The sequence below is a fragment of the Anser anser genome, assembly GCF_964211835.1.
Source record: "Anser anser genome assembly, chromosome: 3".
Classification (NCBI taxonomy): Eukaryota; Metazoa; Chordata; class Aves; order Anseriformes; family Anatidae; genus Anser; species Anser anser.
Genome location: NC_139722.1, coordinates 93,506,577 through 93,530,673, shown reverse-complemented (window position 1 = coordinate 93,530,673; position 24,097 = coordinate 93,506,577). Strand labels below are relative to the sequence as shown.

Here is a 24,097-nt window from a genome sequence, read left to right as displayed (position 1 = left end):
TGTATTTGAAACTGACAGAAATACACAAATAGTGGTCCCACATGTAGATGCTACAAAAATACTTTTCTTAATCTTTTCTTCATCTGGATGAAAATACTCAAAAATGGTGCACTTACAGTTCACCAAATGTCAGTTCTTCAGATGAGAATATGTGCAGTAAATTTTGTACTTGAACAGTATCAGAGAATAATTTTATTACAAATCCTTTGAGATTGCCTTGCATCTTTTGACTTTGCACATTCCTAATAATAATGTTTGATTTGCCTGTAAATATGGTTATGGTACTTGTTTCTTTCTTTCTTTCTTTAGATAGTGAAGGTAATATTTTATTTTATTTTTTTTTAAAAAGGCAAAATGAAACTCAACACTGAATACTAACTTAAAGTTATAGATGAAAAAGCCCCCTCTGTCATTGCAGAATTAGTCTGTTAGATTTAATGCATTTACTTTAAGTTCGGCAAGATGCATTTCCCTGAGTTCCATGTGTAGGCAGTGAAAGTGGGGTTGCCTGTGCAGGGAACATCTGGAACAGGAGCCTGAAGTAATTCCTCTCAGTCTACTCTTGGATAAGTGTCTCTCTCTCTGTAGCTATGAAGGAAGAACCCAAAAGGACGGACAACTGGATGTGAAAGTTATCCCTAACAAATATCTTTCTAGGAGTAGTTTTGAGGAGTAAGATACAGTGTTATCATGGGAATATTTTAATATATTTCTTGGAGAACAGAAACCTTGTACTGCAGGAGCTACAGGCCCAGGGCAGCCTGAGCCAGCTCCTCTCCTGGAAAGGGTCCAGCCAGCTGGGCATGCCGGCTGTTTTACCCTGCTGCCCAGCTCTGCTCTGGAGGTGTGGCTGGATTGCACCTTGTGGCTGAGCTGATTTACAAATCTTTGCACTGCTGCGGGAAGTGTAAACCCAACATTAACCCCGCTAGTATCTATTTGAAGCCTGTTTAATACTCCGACTGCTGCTCTCCAGTCAAGTTCCTCAGAGAGCTCCAGACAGCCTTATTCATTGTTTAGCTGAGTTGCATGTGTTTAGCTCTTTTCCTGTTTTCATAAGAATTTGGCCTTTCATCTCATAATATTTTTTGTTGCTTTGCTCAGTATTTATCAGTGTTTTGGTAATACAGGTATCAACCAAAATGTACAATTTCAAATTAGTTTTCACTTAATGCCTACATCTAGTAAGTCTCAGATTCCTCACATCTTCATTGCCTGTTTTCCTTTGATGATCAGAGATGCACATTCACTTTAACAAGAGGTATTTTTATAAGGCCCTTGTTATTTTCATAGGTATTCTTGTTGTGGTAATTCTGAAAAGTCAGGAGGGATTTAGTATGTCAGACATTTTTATTCTTTGTCTTCTACCTTCTCAGTGCAGCTTCTATCTCGTTCTGGTAATTTCACTGCTATTATATTGTAAAGCCATTCCTATTTTATTCATATCTGCTATTATGTTCCTTTTCTACTTTTCTGTATCCTTTAATGATAAATTATTCGGGTATTTCAGTTTTAGTAGTGATTTCAGATTATTTCAGAGTAGTCCATTGTAAAATTTTAGTAACAGCTGTTTGCTCTTTAATAATTTTTGGGATGATTTTATACATCGTTATTTACACCTTTTTTTTTTTCATTTTTCTTCAGGCTGCTTCTATAATGTTGGATTTTTATACTATCTATTTCGATATTGTATATGTCAACTTTCTATATTCTACCAGATTTGATTTCTGCAGTCTAGTAGTTCTGTATGCTATCTATTTTCTTAACCCATTTTTATGGAGGTAAATTCGGATAGCATGTAGTCTGTGTTACAGGCATCCCTATTATTTTCATGTTTTCAGTCCTCTGTCTCTATGGTATCTATAACCCTGGTGGCCTGGTCCTTTCAATTTTACTAATAACTTTTCTACACTTTGAAAGGGCATACATTATATGGTTACACTATGTTTGTGATTCATCAGCTGGTTTTGTACCAGCTCTGTAAATTTTGCAACAGTTTGAATTTTGTTGTATAGAAATCTTTGAGGAAGATCATACCAAAGTTTTTGCTTGTCCTCTTAACATTTCTTGATTTATTAGTAGGAAATTAAGATGTGATATATGTCTAGCCTGGACAGAAAGGTCACACAAATATAAATATTAATTATGCAACTTCAGAAATTGTAAAGGATTCTACAGAAGTAAATTTGAATGTCTTTGTAAATGCTGAAAAGGTGATTTTGGATATTTGGCAATCTAGAAGATATTGCACTCACTTTGAAAAAATGCCCCCTCCTCCAACCCCCCAACCCCCCCCAAAAAAAAAAGTGAAGAAGTTCAAAGCTAATTAAATAAATTGTACTTTAAAATCTACATAGATGGTTCCTCTCTAAATTCAGTTGTGGGAGTAGCAATGAGATTCAGTGATTTGGATTAACAATTGCAACAGTTCCGTAGCTATGGATTAACTGTGGAATAAACACAAGAAATGCCGTGTTTGGAATGTTTTGGGAGTTTTAACATCTTTCAATATTGACAAAGGGCTGTTGATTATCTAAAAGTGATTTATAATTATAAAAGAGGATACAAAAAATGTATTTAATCTTATATTCAGGAGAGCCTAGGTCTGTGGAAATAGCTATGAGAAGAGAGGCCAGATTAGTCAGAAAATAGACATTTCTTGCATGAGTGTATACATGTGTAGGAAAGAAAGCATACAATGCATATATAATCATTTGTGCATTCAAACTGGGATTTGCATGCACATGTAAAAATTTACTCATGCAAGAATGCATATGTTTATACAGGTATTCATCTATTTTCTGACCAACATTGAAGATGACTAACGGGGGAAATTTATAATTACTGTGTCATATACACTTTAAAAAAATTAAAACATAGAGTCTTTTCAAATGGGCTCTGGACAATGTAAAACCCTGAAAGTAAACAATTAAAGCCATTAGGGAAAATGGTCAAACACTGAGGTCCCATCAGGCAATTGAATAACCTGCCAAGGGAGGTCATGGAGATGCCAGGGCGGAAACAAACATTGCTTCAGTTCTGCCTCGTTACTCTACTGATCCCAAAAATGCATGGGTTCTATAGTTAGCACAATAGTCTTTCCCTTCTTTTACTTCTAATCCTTGCTCTGCCAAAATAGGTTTTCTGAGGAGCTATATTACATGTTACTGTAAACCTGTGCTTCTCCATAGTTCAGGTATGTCTCTTCAGTTTTGTCAGCCTGAAATTTCTATTTTTCAAGGGGATTTGGAAGAAATACCGCATGGCTATTTCTTAGTCAGACTTTTGAGGGTTATTTTTAAATCTCATTCATGCTGTCGATGTATTCAAATACATTCCTCACTATAACAGAAATATACCATTGATATCCTTCTAGTTTGGGAATGATATGTTGATTCTAATGATGCTCTGGAAGCTGAAATTTCTTTCCTAACTGTCTTCAGCCTTGGAATGAAAATTACTGAAGTCCAAAAGGTCCTTGAAAATCTGACTGTGTTTTCTGAAGGCTTGCAAGAGAGCCCAGGACAGGGCACTCAAACAAATGGTTAGATTGCTAAGCAGAGACAGAAGTGAAACACCAGGTTGTGCTAGGTAGTAGAGACAATGGAAAAAGATTTGATGGCCCCAAAACCAGCTGTGAAGGATCTTTGGCTGCTGCTTCACCGTGCTAACTTGGAAAAGAGAACATGAAGAAGTGAAAATGCAATATACTGTGATGCCTGTTATGTACCAGCTGTTCTTTTCATAAATATAGAACTATGAGATTTTACACTGGTAAAATTAATTTATTTTTTTTATATATATTATAGTTTATTATACCGAGGATTTCTCCCATGTGGAGCTATTATAAAGGTTAAGCTACTATAGAAAAAGTAACAGCTCTGGAGCATGTATGTTAGAAATCAAGCAGACATTTGAACAGATATGAAGAGGATATTTATTACATCTGAGCTCCAGTGACTTTGACAGTATCTTTTGCAGATCGTTTCCTCTGTTCTTAAAACCTAATTCTTAGTCTTCACAGACTGTCTGGAAATTTTCTTAATAATAATATTCTTACCTGCTGCTTTAAATATAGACATGGATTTGTAATTACATATGGAAGAAATAAGTATAGTTTTAATACAAAAAGATATCAATTCTCCAAAGTAATTATTACAAGATAGAACTCTCTTTAAGGCACTTTATTCCTATGTTGAGATATTTTGGGGTCATAAATTTCCCTGGAATTATTTTAATTCAGAGAACAAAATTCCCAAATCACTAGCCATAACACCAGGCTATGGTTTCCAACATAATTTGTTGCCCAAGAACCACAAAGGCCTTGATAGTATTCAGTGATTCTCTGCTCTGCGTCCCTCTTTGTTTCTATGGCTCTGCTCCTGGCTTGGTTAAATCGGATTATCTCCCTTTTCAAAGCACATTTGCCATATTACTAATGAAAACAAGGGTGCCTTTGATTAATTTCTTACCAGAGTCACTGATATTGTGGTAAGTGTGGTAGCTCTTGTGTAGCAACATGCTGGGATGATTTAGTCTATCCCATAACAAATAATAAAACATGCATTAAAAACAATGGGTGAAACAGATTATTGCTTCACCTTGAATGTGTTTATAAAATTTTATTGTCCCATGTTGTTACTCAATGGAAAAGCTTGTATTTGAAACAGTGAGGCAAAAGTGTATTTCGACATATTTTGTTTTTTCCTTAGTCTTCTCCATATAATTTTAGATCTCCTGCAAGAAATTCTGTTTTATTGTGCCTGGACGGCTGCACAGGCTGAACTTCTGGCTTGTTGACATGCCACTAACATCAGCAAGGGAAGCTCACAAAGAGGTTTGCACAGGTGCCTACAGGTTGATACTAATATCCCAGACCCACTTGCCACAGATATAGGAATGCTACTGCCCCAAATTTGTCACTCATTTGTCTTCATGTGAGCCTCAGTTTCTTCTTGTGTTTTTGTTTGTTTGTTTGTTTGCTTAGAATGAGACCAGCACAATAAAATTACTCTCATGTTTTTTACACTGTTGGTCACAATGGCTCAGTGTGCTGTGAGGAACCATGAGGCTGTGGGAAGCTGTTAAGACACTGGGCTGCAATGACAGTCTCAGCACCTGCCCACTCCTGTCCTTTCAGGCTGTTTTCTCTGCCAACCCTTGAAACACATGCATGCAAGCAATAAGACTTGTCCTTTTTGTCTATCCTGTTGTAAATGTCAGAGTTGGGAAAATTTGAGACTTTGACTAAGCCATCCTTGAGATGAAAAAGCTGAAGAACTTTGAACCAGAAGGGAATACAAAGGCTGGTAAAACAGATGTTTGCCATATGTATTTCTTTTTAGCAATTAAGCCAAAGTTTCATCTCTAATGGTTTTATCAGTGCCTGTGGCAATCCATTCTTAGTGTGGCTGTATGAAGATAAAGTTAACAAAATAATTGCATTACGATGATTCACTGTGAACACAGCTTTCACAGAACAGTACATTATTTTAATTTTCTCTGTGCATTCACAACTTCTTGGTTTTACATTTTAAAAACTCGCTTTCTTCAAGAGCATTAGAGAGAAAATGGCCAAGATGGTCTATTGCAGAATTTTATCTTGCAGTATGAAGTCTGCTGCTGCCAAATGGGCTCATTTAGTTCATCTAATCTGCCTCTCTTCATTTTGCAGACTCTTCCATTCCTGCCATTGTGTCACTGAGAATGTTTTCTGAACATTTGTACATAATTTCGTCAGTTCTGACTTCTTAGGGGTAGAAGATTGGTTTAGCAACTAAAACCAGAGATCTGAGAAGTGCAAGATACATAAGTTCTGCTAACAGCTTTTCTAGAAACTCATGGCATGACCCAGGATTCATCACCTAACCCTTTCATGCCTCAGTTTCCACTGTCTGGTAATAGTATCTCAGCATGCTTAATGCAAAGTTCAGTGACAGTGAAGAAATATGACTGAGAAGTGTTAAAATCCAAATGCTCCTGATCAGCCAGGATTTAAATTGACCGAATGTGTGGCACTTCCCTTGGAAGAGTGTTCTATGCTATACCAGACCTCAGTGTTAGCAGATTGCATCTTGATCTTCAGTCTCAAATTTCCTTCAGTAATCTGCATGTCTCTTATCTCCTGTAACCCTAAGATAACCATAATCTGTTATTGAAATCCCTCCCCCCTTAGTTATCACTATCTGAGCCACGCTGTCTGTATGCAGTTTCCTCGTGAACCTAAACTCCCTTGTTAAGTCTTGACTTAAGGATGCCAGCAATGTGTCCTCTTTCAATTTTGTGCTGCAGCAAAGGTTTGAAAATCAGCCCCCTAAACCAAATTCTAGGGTCAGCCAAAGATTGTGATACAACTGGAGTCAGTGAGCACTGGTAATTTTCTTTTCCCTCTCCCCCAAATGAGTGAAAAACTGGCAAAATTTAAGCAGCCCTTCCTTGATGACTTATGACTAGCCAGATGCCTGCAGTGCTTGAAAATTGGGTAATAAATGGCAAATACAAATCAGCTGGCCTATTTGCACAGGCAAGCAGGCAGAAGCCATACCTGCCTAAATAGGTAGGTGCCTCACTGAATGGCTCCCAAAAATGTGCTCAATGAGACAGGTGTGTGTTTAAATTGCTGCAGCAGCTGTCTGCTGACTGTGAGATATGGCTGGAATCCTTAAAGAGGGACCGCGTTTCTGGAGAAAACTTCCAAATACGTTAGCCTGAAACATGACTCTTATAAATCTTCCCATGTTTTCCGATCTGTTTTCATACATGACTGCTAACAGGCAAAGATATTTTTTATTTTTTAGCAAGGGATTTTTAACCTGCTGTTTGGGAAGTCGTGTTACTGTTTTTGTGGGTTTTTTTTGGCACACCTCTGTTTTTGGTGGCAGTGGGTTGTATTGTCATAAGTGCAGAATTATGACTTTACCTTTACACTGTGGGGAAGAAGCCCTGTAAAATGCAGTATCTTTCAGTAGCACCAAATGGAACATAGGAAATTACAGGCCAAGTAAATTTCTTTTTGTATAAATGTTCTCTCTTTTCAAGTTTGCTTCAGTGTGAATGTCCCTCTTTAAGGTAAGGCCTTCAATATGGGGAAAATGTCAAGGTAGGTCAATTTTTAGGCCTGATAACCTTGAGGTGTCCCTTCAGTTCCATAATATATTTCCATACGGTCATCAGTGCATGGCAATGAGCATTTAGCAGATGGGCACGCAAGGGGCTATACTGCATGCTTCTGCATGAAGTGTTACCGCTTAGACAAAACACCGGGGAGGGATCCTGAGACCTCAGACAATCATATACCATTGTTAAACATTGCACATTATGTATTCCCCACTTCCCTGCAGGTGTCTCAGGCACAGGAAAACAGTAGGCTTTCTTCTGAGAGTGACGCTGGCGATTAACACTGGTGTACAAAGAACGGTTAGAAATAGGGAAGATTTTATATTTTTCAGAACTGCTAACATAAATTCTTTAGAAAAACTAAAGAGGAATGGATGTGGGTTGCCAGGACTTAGCCTTTTCATAGCAAACAGCCATAACTGCTGGAGTCCAACACTTTTTTTGCACGCTGACCCTGCCACAGGGTATTGTTAGAACGTTTAATGTGAGCTGTTTCCTAAAAGTACCAATTTCCTGCTACTGGTTCAAGTGTTAGCCACTTTGCTACTGACAGAGAAACATTGGCTGTTGATGGGTGATGAAGTTCATCATCTCAGTTTAGCTAGCAATAGGCAAACATGAGCAATGGTACCACAACTGCCGGCAGTGGAGCTTGTAGCAGTGGGCCTAGTAGGGCAGTTGGGAAGGGCAGGGCAGAGAAGTCTGGCCCACTTCTGCCTCTTCCCTCAACAAAGTAAAGGCCTTGGTTTCCAAAGCACTTTGAATAGTTTGGATCTTTGCACAACTACTAAATACTCTCAGGATGTAAGTATATACCTTTTGAGGAGCTTATGTCCAGCTTGTATCACAAGCTAAAGACATCAAGAGTAAGTGAGCTGGTATTTTTAAGGGATTTCAGCATTGTTTGCTCAGATTAACAAGGTTCTGTTTTTCCAGAATTTGCTCATCTGGTTCGTCTTATTTTTTGTTTCTTATTCTCTTCAGCATCAGTGCCTGCAGCAGCTGTTTTTTAGCTGTGATTATCATAACAGTAGAATAACAGGAGTTTGAAAGCTACTGCAGGTTCCCAAATATTTATAAGTTAACCAACTTTTTATTATGCTTCTTTTGATTCTGTACTGGGGATCCAGCAGTATTTGTTTGGGTTTGCTGAGTCCTTGTCTTATAACGCTAAAACCCTTTCATACTGAATAATTAAGTTCATTTAACCAGCTGTTAAATACACATTTTTAAGTGTTGCCCATTGGGATGGAGTGAAAGCAGCCAGAGTGTTTCTGCTTTCCTTTTGGTCTTCCCCAGAATAAGGCAGATTCTGTTTCACTTTTTGGCTGCTTTAGTCTCTGTTGCTATTTTCAGAAAATAAAACATTAAGTGAAATTGTATTATCATAGCTACTTACAGTACATTCTTAAGCATTCAAACAGAAGCATTTTATTTTTATATTAATATAATAGTAAACAATATTCCTGGGTTGGGCCTGTTTCTGTTGTCCTTGAAAGCTAATGGTAAAACACGAGGTAATTTAAGAAGCAGTGGAATCTGGCTCTTCGTCAGACTGTGGAGAGGAATTTATCAGAAAAAAATTGCAGACTTGTCTAAGACTGACAATCCATGACTTGTCCCATTCACAACTGAAGTCTGATGAACATGGAGTATATGAAGAGCTTTAGCTTTGGGTTTATTTCTCGTGCAGAACCTTTTGTTTTAGCTAATGCAAGCATAAAGTTAACAAAGGTAGCTTAGTGGGCTGTTCATCTGAAATGGGCAGCAAAAATTTGTTGATGTACATGCTTACAGCTCAGAATCGTAGTGCAAAACGTAATTGCATTGGCATATGCAGATGCAGATGGTGTACTGAAGCAGCTTATCATAAAAAGCAGGACGGAAGGCATTTTGAAATGGTAAGGAATCCTAGCACTTCAATAACTGCTGCTTTCCTGTTGTTATGCTGTTGTGTTGTTACAAGGGAGCTTGTTACTTGTCTGTAACACAGACCTTGTACTGATCCTCCCAACAGCATGCTCCAGGAGTCATACACTTAAATTATGCAGCACAGGGGGAACGCTCAGTCTAGATATTTACCGAATGCTTAAGTGGAGATCTTGTTGCTTGATTTGCAGGTGTTTTAGCATGTGGCAGATGCACCTGCCTGACTACTGTAATAACGATGGCTAAAATACAATTTCAGGAGCACACAACTAAAAATGGACTATCTTGGATATGTGCCATGATGTAAGAGGGGAGGTGACATTCAGTGATCATGACCTTAGAACAGCTGAGGGATACCAGTGGAAGCTTGCCAATAAGATGTGAATTAGAGAGGCACCCATATAAAACCTGCTCTGCAGAGTGGATCGTAAAATTTACAACAGGAATTGTATTGTGCAGATGAAGGGCATTTGAACACAGTTCCATTTCTTTCTCTTCTCCTATTCTTTCCCAATCCCACAAAGAAAATATTTTCCTATGTAGCTGAACCCTCTAAAAGCTTACCATAAGGAAAAAATATAGCATAGAAATCCAAAAGATAGCAGTCTTCCTCTGCAACTTTCTTCACTCTAAAAAAGACATATATTTTACCATAGCATATCTTTTGTGTGGTAGTTATGTCAAGATTAAGTCCTATGGAAACAAGCTCAGATCAGACGGACAAGATGCATCTTGGTGGTAAAGGACTAACCATGGGCAGGAAAATATAGTGCTGGCCTCCCCTGCAGCTCCTGTGAATTGTGCCTCCATTGGTGTTTTGCACAGAGGCAAGTGTTGTGCTTTAGCAATCAGGCTATGAGCAGAACAGGTTACATATATATGTAGTGCTGCATGCTCAGCTGTGCAAAAACCCAGGTATAGCCATAGGGAACAATGGTTTTACAGCACCTTCTTTTGGGTGAGGTTCATTGCCCAGACTGTGAGCACAGGCTGATTGTCAGCGAACTTGCAGAGCTTTGGTTTTGTTTGCTTTGCTGTTTGTTTTGCTGTTGTGTTGTGGGGGTGTAGAATAGGAGAAGGGCTTTGCAGAAGTCAAACAGTAAGGCTGGCATCCTGGCCACGTAATCATTAAATGTTTGTATCCCCTGATTGTTTAGGTTGTTCTTCCTTCCTACCTGACCCATTTTACATTCCTAGGAAAGATACATACTGTTTCAGTACAAAGGTGGTTTCAGTTTACTGGATCACAAACAATTCCTTTTAAAATTCATAGTTCTGTGAATTAGGTTGGTGTTTATTAAATTTCTGTATATTTTGATAACAGATTTGATTACAGCCTGCATAGGTTGCCATGCTTTTCAAAATATGGTTTCACTATCTATTAAAATCTTTATTGAATATCTTTTTAAATCAATTTCTTTCTCTTAATTTGGTGTCCTTCACATCTAATGAAAGAATAAATAACCTAAGAGCACAAAATTTCAGCCTCCACTTGGAAGTAATGAATGTTGGTATACTTGTAAAAACTACATGGATTCAAAACCCTTGTTATCGTCATAGCCTTTAGTTGATGCACTGCAGTTTATGTTTGATCCATTGTAACTCTTCCTCGGGTGACTAGAGCAATTAATATACTGAAAAAAATACGAACTTGTAAAGTACTCTGATAACTTATGTTTCATATGTTCTGGAATAAGATATTCCAGGAAATGCTTATAATACTGGTACAGCCTCTCTGTGCATGCAAACACTGAGAAGAGGTATCAGCGTGATAAATAGAAAGACGAGCCTGAAGTATTTCGCTTCTCAGTCTGTTTCTTTCACAGTATTCATTACTGAATTTCTGTACACACACAGTGAGTTATGTGTGAAAGTGAGTGCTCATTACAGTTGTTCTCGACTCATTAGATACTACTGCACCTTTATGAAGAGAGATCCACTCATTGGTGCAAAGTGATCTCTGCCTGTGTTGCGGTTTTTCTTATCACAATAGAGAGAGGTGAATGAGAGGATGGTGATATGTGAGGTTAGCCACATAACCTTGTGCTTCAAACCGGTTTGTTTGATGTCTTTAGTTTCCATTTGTCTTGAACAAAATATTCTGAAAATCTTGTCAGGAACAAGGTAAATACAAAACACTCAAATGCTCATCATCCCAATCTAAGTATTCTTGATAATATTGGGTTGAACCTGGGAACCATTTATTTCTTATTGAAGCAAAATTCTGGGTAAAATTAAATGATACTGTCTAACTCCTGCAACTCTTGCTGCATATCCTGTTCATGCTGCATTGCTGTCCCATGCCCCTGCAACTGCACACCAAAAGCTGTAGCAGCTTCCTGCCCTGATTTAACGTTCCTGTGGTGTGTTTGATATGCTGCTGATACCACCATGTACAGCTCTGGAAGGGCTCTCCGATGAAGCTCCCCAAAAGAATGACAAACTCCAGAATTTCACTGTGAGCTTGAAAATATATGATGAGGAGTCAAGTGCCGCTGTTGATAGAAAACGGCAGTGGAGTAAAGTTAAAATGTTTCATTCAGTGATATGGAAGGTCCGATCTGTATCTGCACTACAGTGCTGACAGTATCTCAGACTGAAAATCATGACCTTTGTACATGTTTTGTGTCAAAAGGTCCACTTACTGAAAAATATAACAAAGTTTTTCTAGTAACACATTAGTTTGTTATTATAATGATCATTCCTGGCCTCACCCAGCCAGTATTAGCTGTCTGTTCTGGATTAGCTCCTCATTCTACTAAACTGAACAGAAACCTATTAATTGCTTTAAAGAGGATTCCTACAGTTATACTTAAACAGCATCAAGTGAATTTATATTTTAGTCTGATTTTGCTACAAAAATAAGATTTTGTGGCACTATTGTTTTCTAGTCCCCACCTCCATCTTTCTTTCATCTGGTTTGAATAGCCTTTGAACCTGCTAGACAATTCCCACCCAGTTTAGGGGAGTCACTGAGTTTTCAAAACAATAGTAAGAGTTTCAGTGATTTTCTGAAAATGAAACAAAAAGAAATAATGAAGTAGAGACAGATGCTTCTTAATGCCTCCAAGCTGTAGAATTAATTTAATCCTTGTTAGGCATCAGAATCCACCGAGCCTCTTGGCCTCACAGCACAACTGAGGAGGTGCCCAAGCTTTGCCAAGTTCCCTGGTTTCGACCACCCTCTGCCAAGTGCCTTCTTGCAAGGAGTTCTGTGGAGTTTCAGTTCCAGTGGCTCCTCGCATTCATGTTTGCTTCAGAAGTGTAATGAAATTAATGCCAAGTTCCAACCTTCTTAATGTGTTTTCGGTGATAAGAACATCAACTTGGATTTCTTTCTTCTCTGTTGCAATTCATATAGTATCTTTTAGTAGTCATTAACAGACAAGAATGGTAATCCTTGACTTTTTAGGCATGTTTTGGAGTTGTTGTTGTTGGGTTGTTTGTTTTTTTAACTTGAGTCTGTGACTGCAGGTAGAAAATTAACTTTTCATTGAAATGGTAGAGAACACTAACCATTGTTTGATGTGTGCTTATTAATAGCATATGAAGTTCCTTTTAGTCTTTTAATAATTACATGAGGAGATTTAAGAAAACAAAAAGGATTTTTGCTCATAAAATTACATTCTTTGTCCAAATCTGTACTGGCCAACTGTGAAAGCTGATTAAATGGTGTTTTATGAAGAGAGCCTCTTAAAAGTTCCAGTACCTTTGGCTCTTTGAACAGAAGTTGTAATCTGAGAATAGAATAAAACATGACTTTTATTTTAAAATGTCATCTTTGGTGAGATTATGTTAATGTGATGAGGCCATGTTAGTATTTATTAATTCAAGATGTTCTATTCCTGTGGCAGAAGTGTTTGATCTGAACAGATAGTATCAGCCATGTGAAGCAGGCTCATCATATCTACCAGGATAAGCAGGTCACACGCTAGGTCAGTGCTTAGATGGGAGACCTATGAAGCGTTCATGCTGCTGGAGAAAAAAAATAATAAGTGATCAACTAGCTGGCACATTTCCTGCACAAGAGTTAGTGAGTCACTATTCCTTCTCACTAGCAGAGACATTGTACTGGTGGAGAAGCCATCTTTCATATGGGGTATAAAATTGGAGTCATATCATTTGTAGTCATTAAAAGTGCCATGGTGCTGCTGCTGCTCTTTGTCAAATAGAGAGTGATTGCCTACATGCTGCCTGCAGTAAGGCAGTTTCAGTGCAGCATGGAATTTGGCACCCACTGTTGAAAGCAGTTGGGAAGTTGCAGTGCCCCTGCCCTCGTTTAACACTGACACATGCTGAACACAAGTTGTTTGGGTAGCGACAAAAAAAGGAATCTGAAGTCAAATCAAGTTTTTTTTGTGTTTGAGTGGACAGCCTGGAGGGGGAGGGAGAGGGGTGTCTTTTTTTCCTAGTAACCACAGTTTCTTCCATCTTCTGAAATGAGAAGTCTGGAAAACTGTTTGAAAACATGAAAATAACATGTCCCAGAGTCTCAGAAGCTTTAGGCTAAATAAACAGAACCCTACCCATTTACTTACTGCTTTGTTAGTGATGCATTTGCCAGCCAGTCTACAGATTTTTCTGCTTTTCTTCATGATTTAGTTTTTTTTTTTTGTTTTTTTTTTTTAATATTCAAAGTTGGATAATAAACACAGTCTGTTTTCCTTGTATTACTCTCCTTACCTTGCAGATCATCTTTCTTTTCTCAGCTTCTCTGCTAGGGGACAGCCACAGCCCTTCATACCTTCATGCTGAGCCTTCATGCTACAACTATATTTTGGTCATGCTGTTGACCTACAGAGTATTCACAGAGCAAGTACATTAAAATAGCAATAGTAGCAGAAATGTGGCCAGACCTGTTCTGTATTATGAGATGCTGCCTTGCAAAATAGCCATAGCTTCAGGAAGAAACTGACTAAGTTGCTAAGGAGAATTTCTCAAATAAATCTTTCTGTTGAAAAGAGGCACTTGTTATGACCTCTACCTTTTGAATTTTATGGCTTAATCCATTCACTTTTGTGCCCTGTGGTTTATTTAATCTCACTTGATCAATTGGTTAGTTAGAGGCTTGCTAGCATATCCTTGCAATCTCAGGTTGCTCCATACTTGGCCTGTTAATAAACTGGGTGATTTATATCTATGCTTCCAAAAAGACAGGGGATTTCTTCCAAGTCTAAGAAAGTTAAAACTTTTATCTTTTTCTTGAAGGCAGACTTGAAGAAATGCTAGGCTTTCAAATCTAAGTGAATACCTTTCTTCGTTGTTTCAGAAGTGTTTGGGATTCACAGTTCTATTGTAAGTGCAATTATTTGTAATCAATGGGATTTAGTTTTTTTTCAGAAGTATTCATCCTCACTCCTTTGACCTAACACCGTTACAAATCTCAGCAATGGTTTTCTGGAAAAAAGTAGCTATTACAGGGTCTGAAGAGTTTGCCATCTTATTCTTTTAGATTCCGAAAGCAAATAACACTTTTCCAAATATGTTCAGTATGAAAAGCTGAAAACTATTTGGCATGCATTTGTTCTCAGCTAGTGTAGAGCTTATTTGCCCTGGATAGCTAGTGGTATAAGCATGTGTCAGTATAGGTAGGTTTCACCTGAACATAGCTATAGTTCTGATTTTGAATTCTGCTTTCTACAAATGTTCACTTACCTCCTTCTGCTTTAGTGACCATTCTTGTAGCAAATTCATTGTATGTGTGAAAATACTACGGTAGGACATGGGGAAAAGGAAGAATATAGACATAGTTAAAATGTAATATATTTCAAAATTCCTGTGGAATTTCATTCTTATTTTGCAGTATTTGCCCAAATGACTAGGAAAAAAAAGCCAAAGCCCTGATCTGTGTCCCTTACTCTTTATGCAGTTTAGAATGTATGGGTCACATATGCTTTATGTGCAGTCTTTCTGTACAAAGCAATTACAAATGTAAACAATATAAACATATATAACCATATACATATATGGTTATATATAGTTTGTTAACTCCATATTCCTTTCCTTTTAGTGAAATTCTGTAGATAGAGAATGTATATTTTTGGTTGCCTGTACTTAAAAAAATACTTGGTTTACAACTGACAGAGTCTCTTGCATTTATATAGACCTTTTTTTGCTGTATCTATAAAGTTAGTTGTTATAGTTGTATATAGTTGTTATATTTTTAATGCCTTAGTGGAGCTGATGAAGAAAATACAGTAATATATATATGTGTATATATATATACGTATTATATAGCAAAATGTATCTGCATTGAGAGAAGGCCTGTAATCCATTTAGAATTCATCAATGTACTTATTTATGATGTACCACTTCATGAGTTTATCGTTTAACTTTGCAAGTCAAATAGCCATTGTATTTCTGGTATCATATTTAGCCCAAATGTGCAGGATGGATACAAAGACTTTTTTTAGAGTGCCAGCGTGCCTCCATTAAGTTTCAGAGAAAAGAGAGACAAAAAAGGAGAAAGGAAAATGTTTATTCCAATTCCCTGAACCTGTACGTGTCTGAAATACGCTGCTAACGTGGAAAGCACAAACAGTGCAGGTGTCAGGAGAATGGCCTTGAGGAACATTTTCCCCTGTATCCTGCTGTTCTTTACACCTAAGTGGTTACGGATAGTCACTGTCGTGAGCACCCTAAGGAAAATGAGCTGGCCTTCTCAATTCTGTCTCTAGTTAATACATTTTATCAGAACCAGAACATGTACAATTGCACCTTGTTAGGCCAACTTCACTGAAAGACTGAGGTGCTTTAGTCTTCAGCGGAGAAGTCCTGGTGCCATTGAAACGAAGGAGAGCTCCAAGATGGATTTCTCTGGAGCCAGACTTTCACACTTTGCCATTCTGCTCTGAATGATATTGGGCTGCATTAAGAAATCTGAGTTGCCAACGTTGAGTTCAAGGATTTTGGACTGAGATCTGGTGTGATCTAATTTTAAAGCCAGGTGTAGACAGATGCAAAGAAACAGCTTAGAGTTGAAACAGTAGGGTATATTGTGGGGAAATCAAATTCACTCTGTGCCTCTCAAATGAGAAATTGTTATGTTCAAATCTAAGATGAAACTGCCATACCACCTACTATGCCAAAGCCTTTAAGTTAGTCCTGATCTCAGCTTCCTGCTTTATCATCATACTGCTATTCCTTCGCCTGTCAGAGACCAGCAAGTCTCTGGGAATTCATTTATAGTACTGCTTCTGTGGCCTCTCCTGAACTCATTTACAGTATTTGCTCCTGTAGCTTCTCTCATATGTCTGTTATTCTTTGTGCCAAGTAGCTCCTCTTTTATTTCAATCATTCCAGAAAATTCAGCCTTTTGGGGATGGGGGAAGCAGGACCTGTTATTTTATTATGCTATTTTACCATTCACATTATTTGTATTTTTCTTCTTAGAAAACCAAAAGGGATGTAAATAACTTTGATCAAGACTTTACACGAGAAGAACCAGTATTAACGCTAGTGGATGAGACAATTATAAAACAAATCAATCAAGAAGAATTTAAAGGGTTCTCATATTTTGGAGAAGAGCTACTGCCATAGACAACGGTAGGCTGACAGATGAATGATGCTGCAAGAAGTGATTCTGAAGAGATCGACAAATTACTGAGACTCAGTAGATCAAGAACTACTTCTCTTACCCTGAGCCCATATCCCTGATTTAAGTATATATTTATTGTTTTTTTTCTTTAATCTTCTGACATGAAAGCACTCTTAATTTCTGTCTCACAAAGCAATGCAAAACAATTTTGTATCAGAAATTGTAGATGTAACACACTGCCGTACATTTGCAACTTTTCTTTTATTCCTAAGATTTCCCCAGAGGACAGAGTTGCATCTTTTGCATGGAAAATGGAGCTCGGCGATTAAAAGCGATTTAACAGACCATGTCATGTAATTGTCGTATGCATTTAAGCTAAGAGGATGAAACTGTTTCTTCTGTACCAGGGGTTACGGTGAGATCTGTACTCAATTGTGGGACAAATAAGTAATATATTGCTCTTCGGAATGCGAAGAAGTCTGCCTTCTTGGAGGTGTAGTCCTCAGTTATGAATGTCTGATTACAGTGAGGTACAAACATGAAATAAAGCTGTCCAGAAGAAGCAGCACATCAATTAAGGCTTTTGATGAAGTTCCTCATAAAATTTAGGGAAAACATTTAGGAATAAGAAGAGTCATGAAGATAAATGAAAATTTATTTAAAGCAGGAAATAGTTACTATTTAGATGGATATTAAAGGGCTAAGGAATAAAAAGCCTATAGTACTTTATCACAGCTATTTATAGGCATTTTACAGTTTTTCAGGCAATTGGGTATACTATCCATGTTACTAAATTGAATATCCATTTAAATGAACCATTAATGTGATGGCAAGCTTGCAAATGTTTACAATTAATTTTATATTAAAAGTTAATTATAAACATTATAAATTTGCCTTTTCCATTGTAGCTAAGTTGATAAATAATTTCTTATTTATATTTATTTTGTCAGCAGTGTGTTACTTTTGCACACTTTTACAAAACCATAATACTACTGTGTTTGTTGTTTCTATGTTTAAAATCTAAAAGAAATCTGCTTTTAGAAGACACAAAATAAGGCTATACGTGCATTATGTGGAAGTGTGTTGAAAAACTGAAGATCAAACATTCACAAACTGACATTATTGAAAGTTGTAAATTGATTTTTTTTGTGTATTAATTGAAATGGTAACTCATGTGGACAATATTACTAATGTGAAGTTACCTCCTGTAGATATGCTAACAGTGTTATGTACTTATATTTCCAGGAGTACCCTGTGGTTTTTGTTTTGTTTTGTTTCTTTTGTTTGGTTTGTTTTGGGGGGGTTTGTTATTCTTTTTTTTTTTTTTTTGTGTACATGTATCGCTGAGGTCATTTTATTATATATTTTACTGGACTGAGTGAGCGGTCATTGGAATCCATTTTAATTGTTGCACATGGATTTCCAGCTGCACAAAATATATATACTTGTGATTGGCAAAGTGGCACTAAAGAAGCTTTTTTGCCTTTTGTACAGGTGAGATTTTGTATATAGTGTTTGCTGCAAGGCCTGTGGAATTCATTGAATATAGAGGTATCAACTGCTGCATGTTCAGGCATACTATTAAAATGTTAGTCTATGAAAGAATAATTATAATAATGTCCATGTGCAATACTCTTGTATGTGTATTGGTTCAAGTTACTGTCAGAGAGATGAGGTTTTTGTTATAAAAAGATGTAGACATATATTAAGCTATACTAAATTTCCTGTATAGTTCTCTTCAACTCTATTATGATATGATAGAGCTAAGAAAGAGAAGGAACGTTACAAATTGTGGTGGACAAAGTGTGAATCATTGGCTTTAAGAGATAATCTTGGTCTGAAGCAGATGAGTTAGTTTGTGTCAGTTTTATGTCTGGCTGCTCATAGCCTGTTACTGATGACAACATTCAGTTCCATTTTGTTTTGTTTTTAAAACTCAGGTGTAATTATTATATATATTCTTATGATGATTTCAAAATATTAAATATTATGATATATCAATTAATGTGTTGTCTGGCCTACAGGTGTAATAATGGATCAAGCCTTTAGTTTAATTTAATTTATCTTCAGTAATCTTTTGTACTGGGAAAAGACTAGCTTCTGGAGCTGAGTACCAGCACAGAAACATCTTAATGATTGCATCATCTCAATGTTTAAATTTCTTTCTCTTTTAGAAATATATTGTAGAACTGCCCATCAATTCGTGTCTCACTACTGGCTCTGTTTATTTCTCATCACAATTAGCTTTTGACATCCAGGCAAGAACTGATCACAATGCTAAAGCATTCCTTTCCATAGGTGAGCAGACTGACTAGGAAGGCAAGTTATTGGATAGTGCACTACTGTTTGTACAACAAGAGGCCTTTACCTAAAACTATGAGCATTTATTTCGAAGGAATAAAAGCATCCCATAAAGCTTTTGTAAGTAAGCTATATTCCCATTTCTAACGCAAAGATAATTAGCGAACGTTTGTATTTCAAGAGGCCTCGGCACCTGCATTATTTGGTAGGATGCTAAGAGAAAAGTCAAGGAGATCAAAACTTTTGCATGGGCAGATATTTCTTCAATATAAATAGTTAGATCCTCTGCATTGGGTTTACATCAGAAGGTTTGTCTGTTACCTTGAACATTTTTTAAAGACAATTCTTAAAAATGGACATTTACATTTCTGCCTATTCTGTAAAATCTTTCCTGTTCCTTCTTTGTAAAATGAGTGCAAAATGCCAAAAAGATTATTAATAATAATGATGATTATAAAGAATCCATTGCTTCTTGTTTTTCCTCCCAAATAGACTTTATTAAAAAAAAAAAAAAAAAGAAAAACATTTTTCTCCATAGGGTGAAAAATAATTATCTCCAAAAAAGGCTTAAAAATTACCTCTTTTTAAATTATGTGCAGAAAAGTTCTGGCTAAATATAAAATGTATTCAGTTGGGGGGGAGGGTGGGGAGGTTTTTTTTATTGTGAGGATTTATTTGTACAGAATTTTTTTTCTTATGGATGTAATTTGAATCTCTTGCCATTCATTAGCGTTATTTCATCGTAAACATTATTACTGTGCCAAATGTACTGTATTCAAAAGGATGTGAATGTGTATTGTTTCAGAACCTAATAAATACAACGATGTTAAATCTTATTTTTTTCCCCAAAGTCTTCATGAGTATTTCCTAACGAGGAAGAAACAAAGATGAAGGATTTATATTTTTCCTGTTAACATGTTGTACAAAGTTCCACGAGCTTGTCTTTTAGAAGTGAATGCTTGGCAAAGGAAGGATTTGCTAACAGGAATCTCATCTGTGAAGTATTAAACACTCCAAAAGAAACACAGGTAACAGTGAGCAAACACCATTTATTTAGGCAATATTACATTTGCCTCAAAAATTCCAAGCAGGTGAGTTTTCCGATTTTTTTTTTTTTTTTTTCCACACTGAATAATCATTGCAAAGTCCTAGAGTTCTGACTGATCCTAGCATTCGGCTTAGCTGTATTGTTAAAACTCACTTCAGTAAGGCACTTTGTGTGCAAACACATGAGACTGCTTTATTCTTTAATTGGACGGAATGGAGGGATTAATAGTATCCATTACTCTGATTAATTTAATTAGAAATTTAATTAATCACAGACCTTATTAAATGATTTATTTAACTTAATCTGTCAATGTCACATTATCTGAAATATTTCAATATTTCATCATGTCTTGATTTGAAATTTAAATTCTTTCAGTTTTCATGGTCTAAAATTCTTAACTTCTGCTTCACAAAATAAGCTATCAGCATACTCTAGCAGCAATTCCAGTTATAGACACAAAGCTAGTAGATGTACTAGAGAGCTTGGAAAAAAAAAAAGTCCTTTATTGGAAGGATTTTCTTTTATTTATTGCATCTTCTGTGTAATCCTCTGTTTTTTTCCTTCATGCTGAGTCTTCGCTGTCACTGGATGTGTTTGGTACTTAAAGCATATTACAAATTCTGTGTTGACAGCATTAGCAAAAACTTTGCCCTACAGATTTTGCCATTTAAACAACTATGTAACATCTTGATTTTCTGTGTATGTTTAGCAAAGTTAAAAGCAACCAAAGAATTTAAACATCGTGCTGTGAACAATAGGCATCACTGGTCTCCAAATACATCAGTCCATATCATGTTTTCTCTTCATGCTGTAACTAATGTCTCAGAGGTTTCCAGAACATAAGTGATTAAGATATTAAGAAGAGCTTTTATCCTTGCTTACAGACTGTAAGATTTGGAAAGACAGCAGTCCTTTGAACAGAATCGAGTCTCAGCCTGGTTGACCATACATGTTATAAACGTGGTACTAAAAGTTCAAGGAGGATGTTAGATCACTTTACATTGAAAATTGTTCTTTGCCTCCTAGTAGTCTGGTCAGGTACATGAGTAAATCAATACGAAAAGCCCCTAAACAAAATGATCAAAATCAGAAATTAATTATGCAGTTGGGAAATGAAGTATTGAATAGGTTGACGTACCCTGACAGAAGCTCCAAAATGCAATTTGAGTTTTCACCTGCATCCACTGTTTGAGCAGAACAGTTTTTGAATTAGAACATGTGTCTGTAGTGTGCTGCTGCAAGTGTGTGTGGCCAACATTGACAGGCAGCGTTTTGGTCCCTGTTGTTCCTTAATGCAGACCCAACAACATATTTATGGAGGAAATGCATGGAATCAGGTGCTTGGGTCCCCAAATTGCCTGATACAACAGCAGATGGAATTTAATGGCAGCCTGTTTTTATTTAGTGAAGACATTGCTGTTTATATAAGCGTCCTCTGTTCCTCCAGTGGAGGTGGGTGTGTAAAAATCAAACCAGTCTCAAATCTAGTGTTGTAGATTTAGCTTTTTTGTTGTGTTTTGAGGTCAAACAAGACAAATCTGTTTATTTCAAATAAAGGCTTCTTTTCTTATCCTTCAAAGAGGGCTGAATTAAATCAGTTTAAATCATTAATACAAAGGCTCCTGCAAATGAGTGCAGGAGGTACAAGGTGTGGTACATGCTGTGTCAGGATAGCAGAATATTTTCAAGCCTGTACCCAGAAGTTTGAGCAGTTGTTAGTACAAATGTGCCTCTACTACAGCATCTCTTAGTTGTCTGAAACTGTCAGTTTAACTTCACATTGTTTTTGCTTAACATCGATTGGCAAAAACCCTTGAGGTCTCTGGGTCCAACATGCAACATCTATCGAAGGATTGGTTCATCTTATTCAGCAGGAGCATTGTGCTTTTATCATTGTGTCTAGACCTTTAAAAAGCATTTTGTGCACCAGAGAAGATGACTTGTATCATAGGAGCTCAGTATTTTCATTAGAACTTCAGATCAGGAGACTGCCTGCAGAACAGTAGGGATTTAAAAGCCAGGTTGACAACTTTATATTAGCATAACACTTCAGGTCTAACTTTGTAAGACCTATAGTCTTACAGTGAAGTGGACACCGCTATACTATGAAAACCAAGTATTTTAGCCACTCTTGTAATCTTGCCTGGCTTCAGAGCCAGCATAATAATATGCTGAAGGTAGATCCTGCATTTTTAATTCATGCACTGGGTTCTTGCTCAAAACGTGGCAAAAGGCAGGAGAAATCCTTTTATGATGCTAAGTTAATTCATTATAATATTTATATCACACAGACATAATTCCTCCTAAGTAGTGACCATGATGCAGTCATAATATTAAATTGTCCACTGGTACAGGACAATACACAGTATTTTTAATGCCCATTGTAAGTCATGTCCCTAATCTGATAAACACATTAAAAATTGGTTGTTTGACAATTTTATTTTAGGGCAAGCTTGTCATCTTCTGCAAATGTGGATATCATAGTCCCAAATCCCCAGACAAAGTTGGAGGAGACACAGTGTATGCAGGACAGGCTTCCTCTAGAAATTCCACCTAGCAAAGGAAGAGAAGCATCAATGAGCCCTGGCCTACCAAATGGCAGTTTCAAGGTAGGCAGAGTTTTTGAAGAAGTAAATGTGGGGTGAACATGCCCCTTGGTGGGGATGAGGAGAAAATGAGAATGAGTTACCTCTTTTAGAACACGAGGACAAAAGTTTCCACCTGAGTGACATAAATAAGGCATTAGAAGTCAAAAGAAGGTACAAGCCAAGCACAGTGGGTCACACCAAACATCACTCAGGTTAGATATCCTGTTCTTGGCAATGGTCAGTAGCTTAAGCAGTAACGTGCACTAATTGCAAATTGAATCTCCACTTTTTTTTGTAGCTATAGCAGTATCTAAGTACAAACAAAAGGACGTACCTGTGGAAAAATCTAAGAACAAGAAATTGTGAGGTGGCATTCTGCCTGCAGCAGTTTTTGAATCCATGGCTTCCATGAAATGGATGGCAGTCTGTCATATTTAATATCTCTGAATTAACTTTCTTTTGATTAGTTAGTTTTTGACCGATAAGAACTTCTGGCATGCAAAAGATTCTGTGGGAAAGTGTTCCACAGCTCAAGTAGTCATTTTGTAAAAAGTTTTCTCCTTTTGTTTATTCTGACCCAGCCATAAATCCATTTTATTCTGCCTGGGTGTTTATTTGAAAAAGATCAAGTAATCTTATTGAATTGAATTTGCTATACACCTTCTTCATGATGCTCAAAATTTTATAGATCACTGATGCATCTTTCTTCAGTCAGTTCTTTTACAGATTGAAAAGTCTTCTGTCTTTGAAAGGAATGTCACAAATTGTGATGGACAAAACGTGAATCATTGCCTTTAAGAGGTAGCATTTAAAAAGGCTTCATACAGGCACATCCCATGGCTTTTTGGTCACCTACGCCATCTTTTTCTTAATCTTTTCTAGTTCTACTCTATCCTTTTCGAAGATAGGGGGAGTAGAATTACATGTAATATTCAGTATGTAGATGCAAATGGAATGTTATAATGACTACTGTGTTCTGTTTTGGTTTCTGTTACATTTTTACATTATTTTTTTTTTATGCGAGTTTGTTCTCAATTATTTCACAGTCCTTCCCAGATTAGTGTCAGTTGTAAATCTAATATGCATCCTCTCTATTAGATTCTGCAGTCATAATGAAAATAGGTTCTGTACCAGGGCATAATCAAAATAGGTTAAACAGGAATTTAACCAGTGCAAAGCCCTGCTCAGTGCAGGCTTCCGTTTTAGCAGTGAACCTTTGATCGCTACCTTCTCAGTATGGTTTTCTTACTGCTTTTGTATCCCATATATAGTTTTGTGTAGACTGGCATTTCCTAGCTTGGTTATTAGAATATTGCGTGCAACAAATATTTTTTTCCAAAATCAAGATATAGGACATGCTCTACTACCCTCCTGTCAACACGGGCTCTTACTGTGTTCTTTAATAACCCTTCTTTTGGCATGTTAGTTACAGTGAAGGAGAGAAAGATAAAGGTTTTCTTAGCATGTTAGAAAAACATATACATGTGCCAAAATAGTTTCCACTCCATCTTTCCTTTTACCTCATCATTGCTGTGGAAGCAGGAGATAAGAGCAGCAGCCTGAGGTGGAATGCAAGCT

The 24,097-nt window shown here is 36.9% G+C and overlaps 2 protein-coding genes across 6 annotated transcripts in view; both read left to right on the top strand.

The window, feature by feature from the left end:
- Positions 1–19,406, top strand: part of PRKCE (protein kinase C epsilon) — a 292,845-nt gene extending 273,439 nt beyond the window's left edge. For 4 of the 5 annotated variants that reach the window (XM_083832115.1, XM_083832113.1, XM_083832117.1 and 1 more), the window contains exon 15: positions 16,438–19,406. In XM_083832115.1, the coding sequence (XP_083688241.1) occupies positions 16,438–16,584 (147 nt within the window). In that variant the 3' untranslated portion in view covers positions 16,585–19,406. Of the gene's footprint in view, positions 1–7,038; positions 7,069–16,437 lie in introns of all 5 variants that reach the window. The other variant, XM_083832114.1, reaches the window with a different exon arrangement.
- Positions 19,407–22,511: 3,105 nt separating this feature from the next.
- The window catches only part of EPAS1 (endothelial PAS domain protein 1), a 129,344-nt gene continuing 127,758 nt past the window's right edge, over positions 22,512–24,097 (top strand). Inside the window, exon 1 of the mRNA XM_083832110.1 lies at positions 22,512–22,540. Within this exon, the coding sequence (XP_083688236.1) occupies positions 22,527–22,540 (14 nt within the window). The 5' untranslated portion in view covers positions 22,512–22,526. The remainder of the gene's footprint in view (positions 22,541–24,097) is intronic.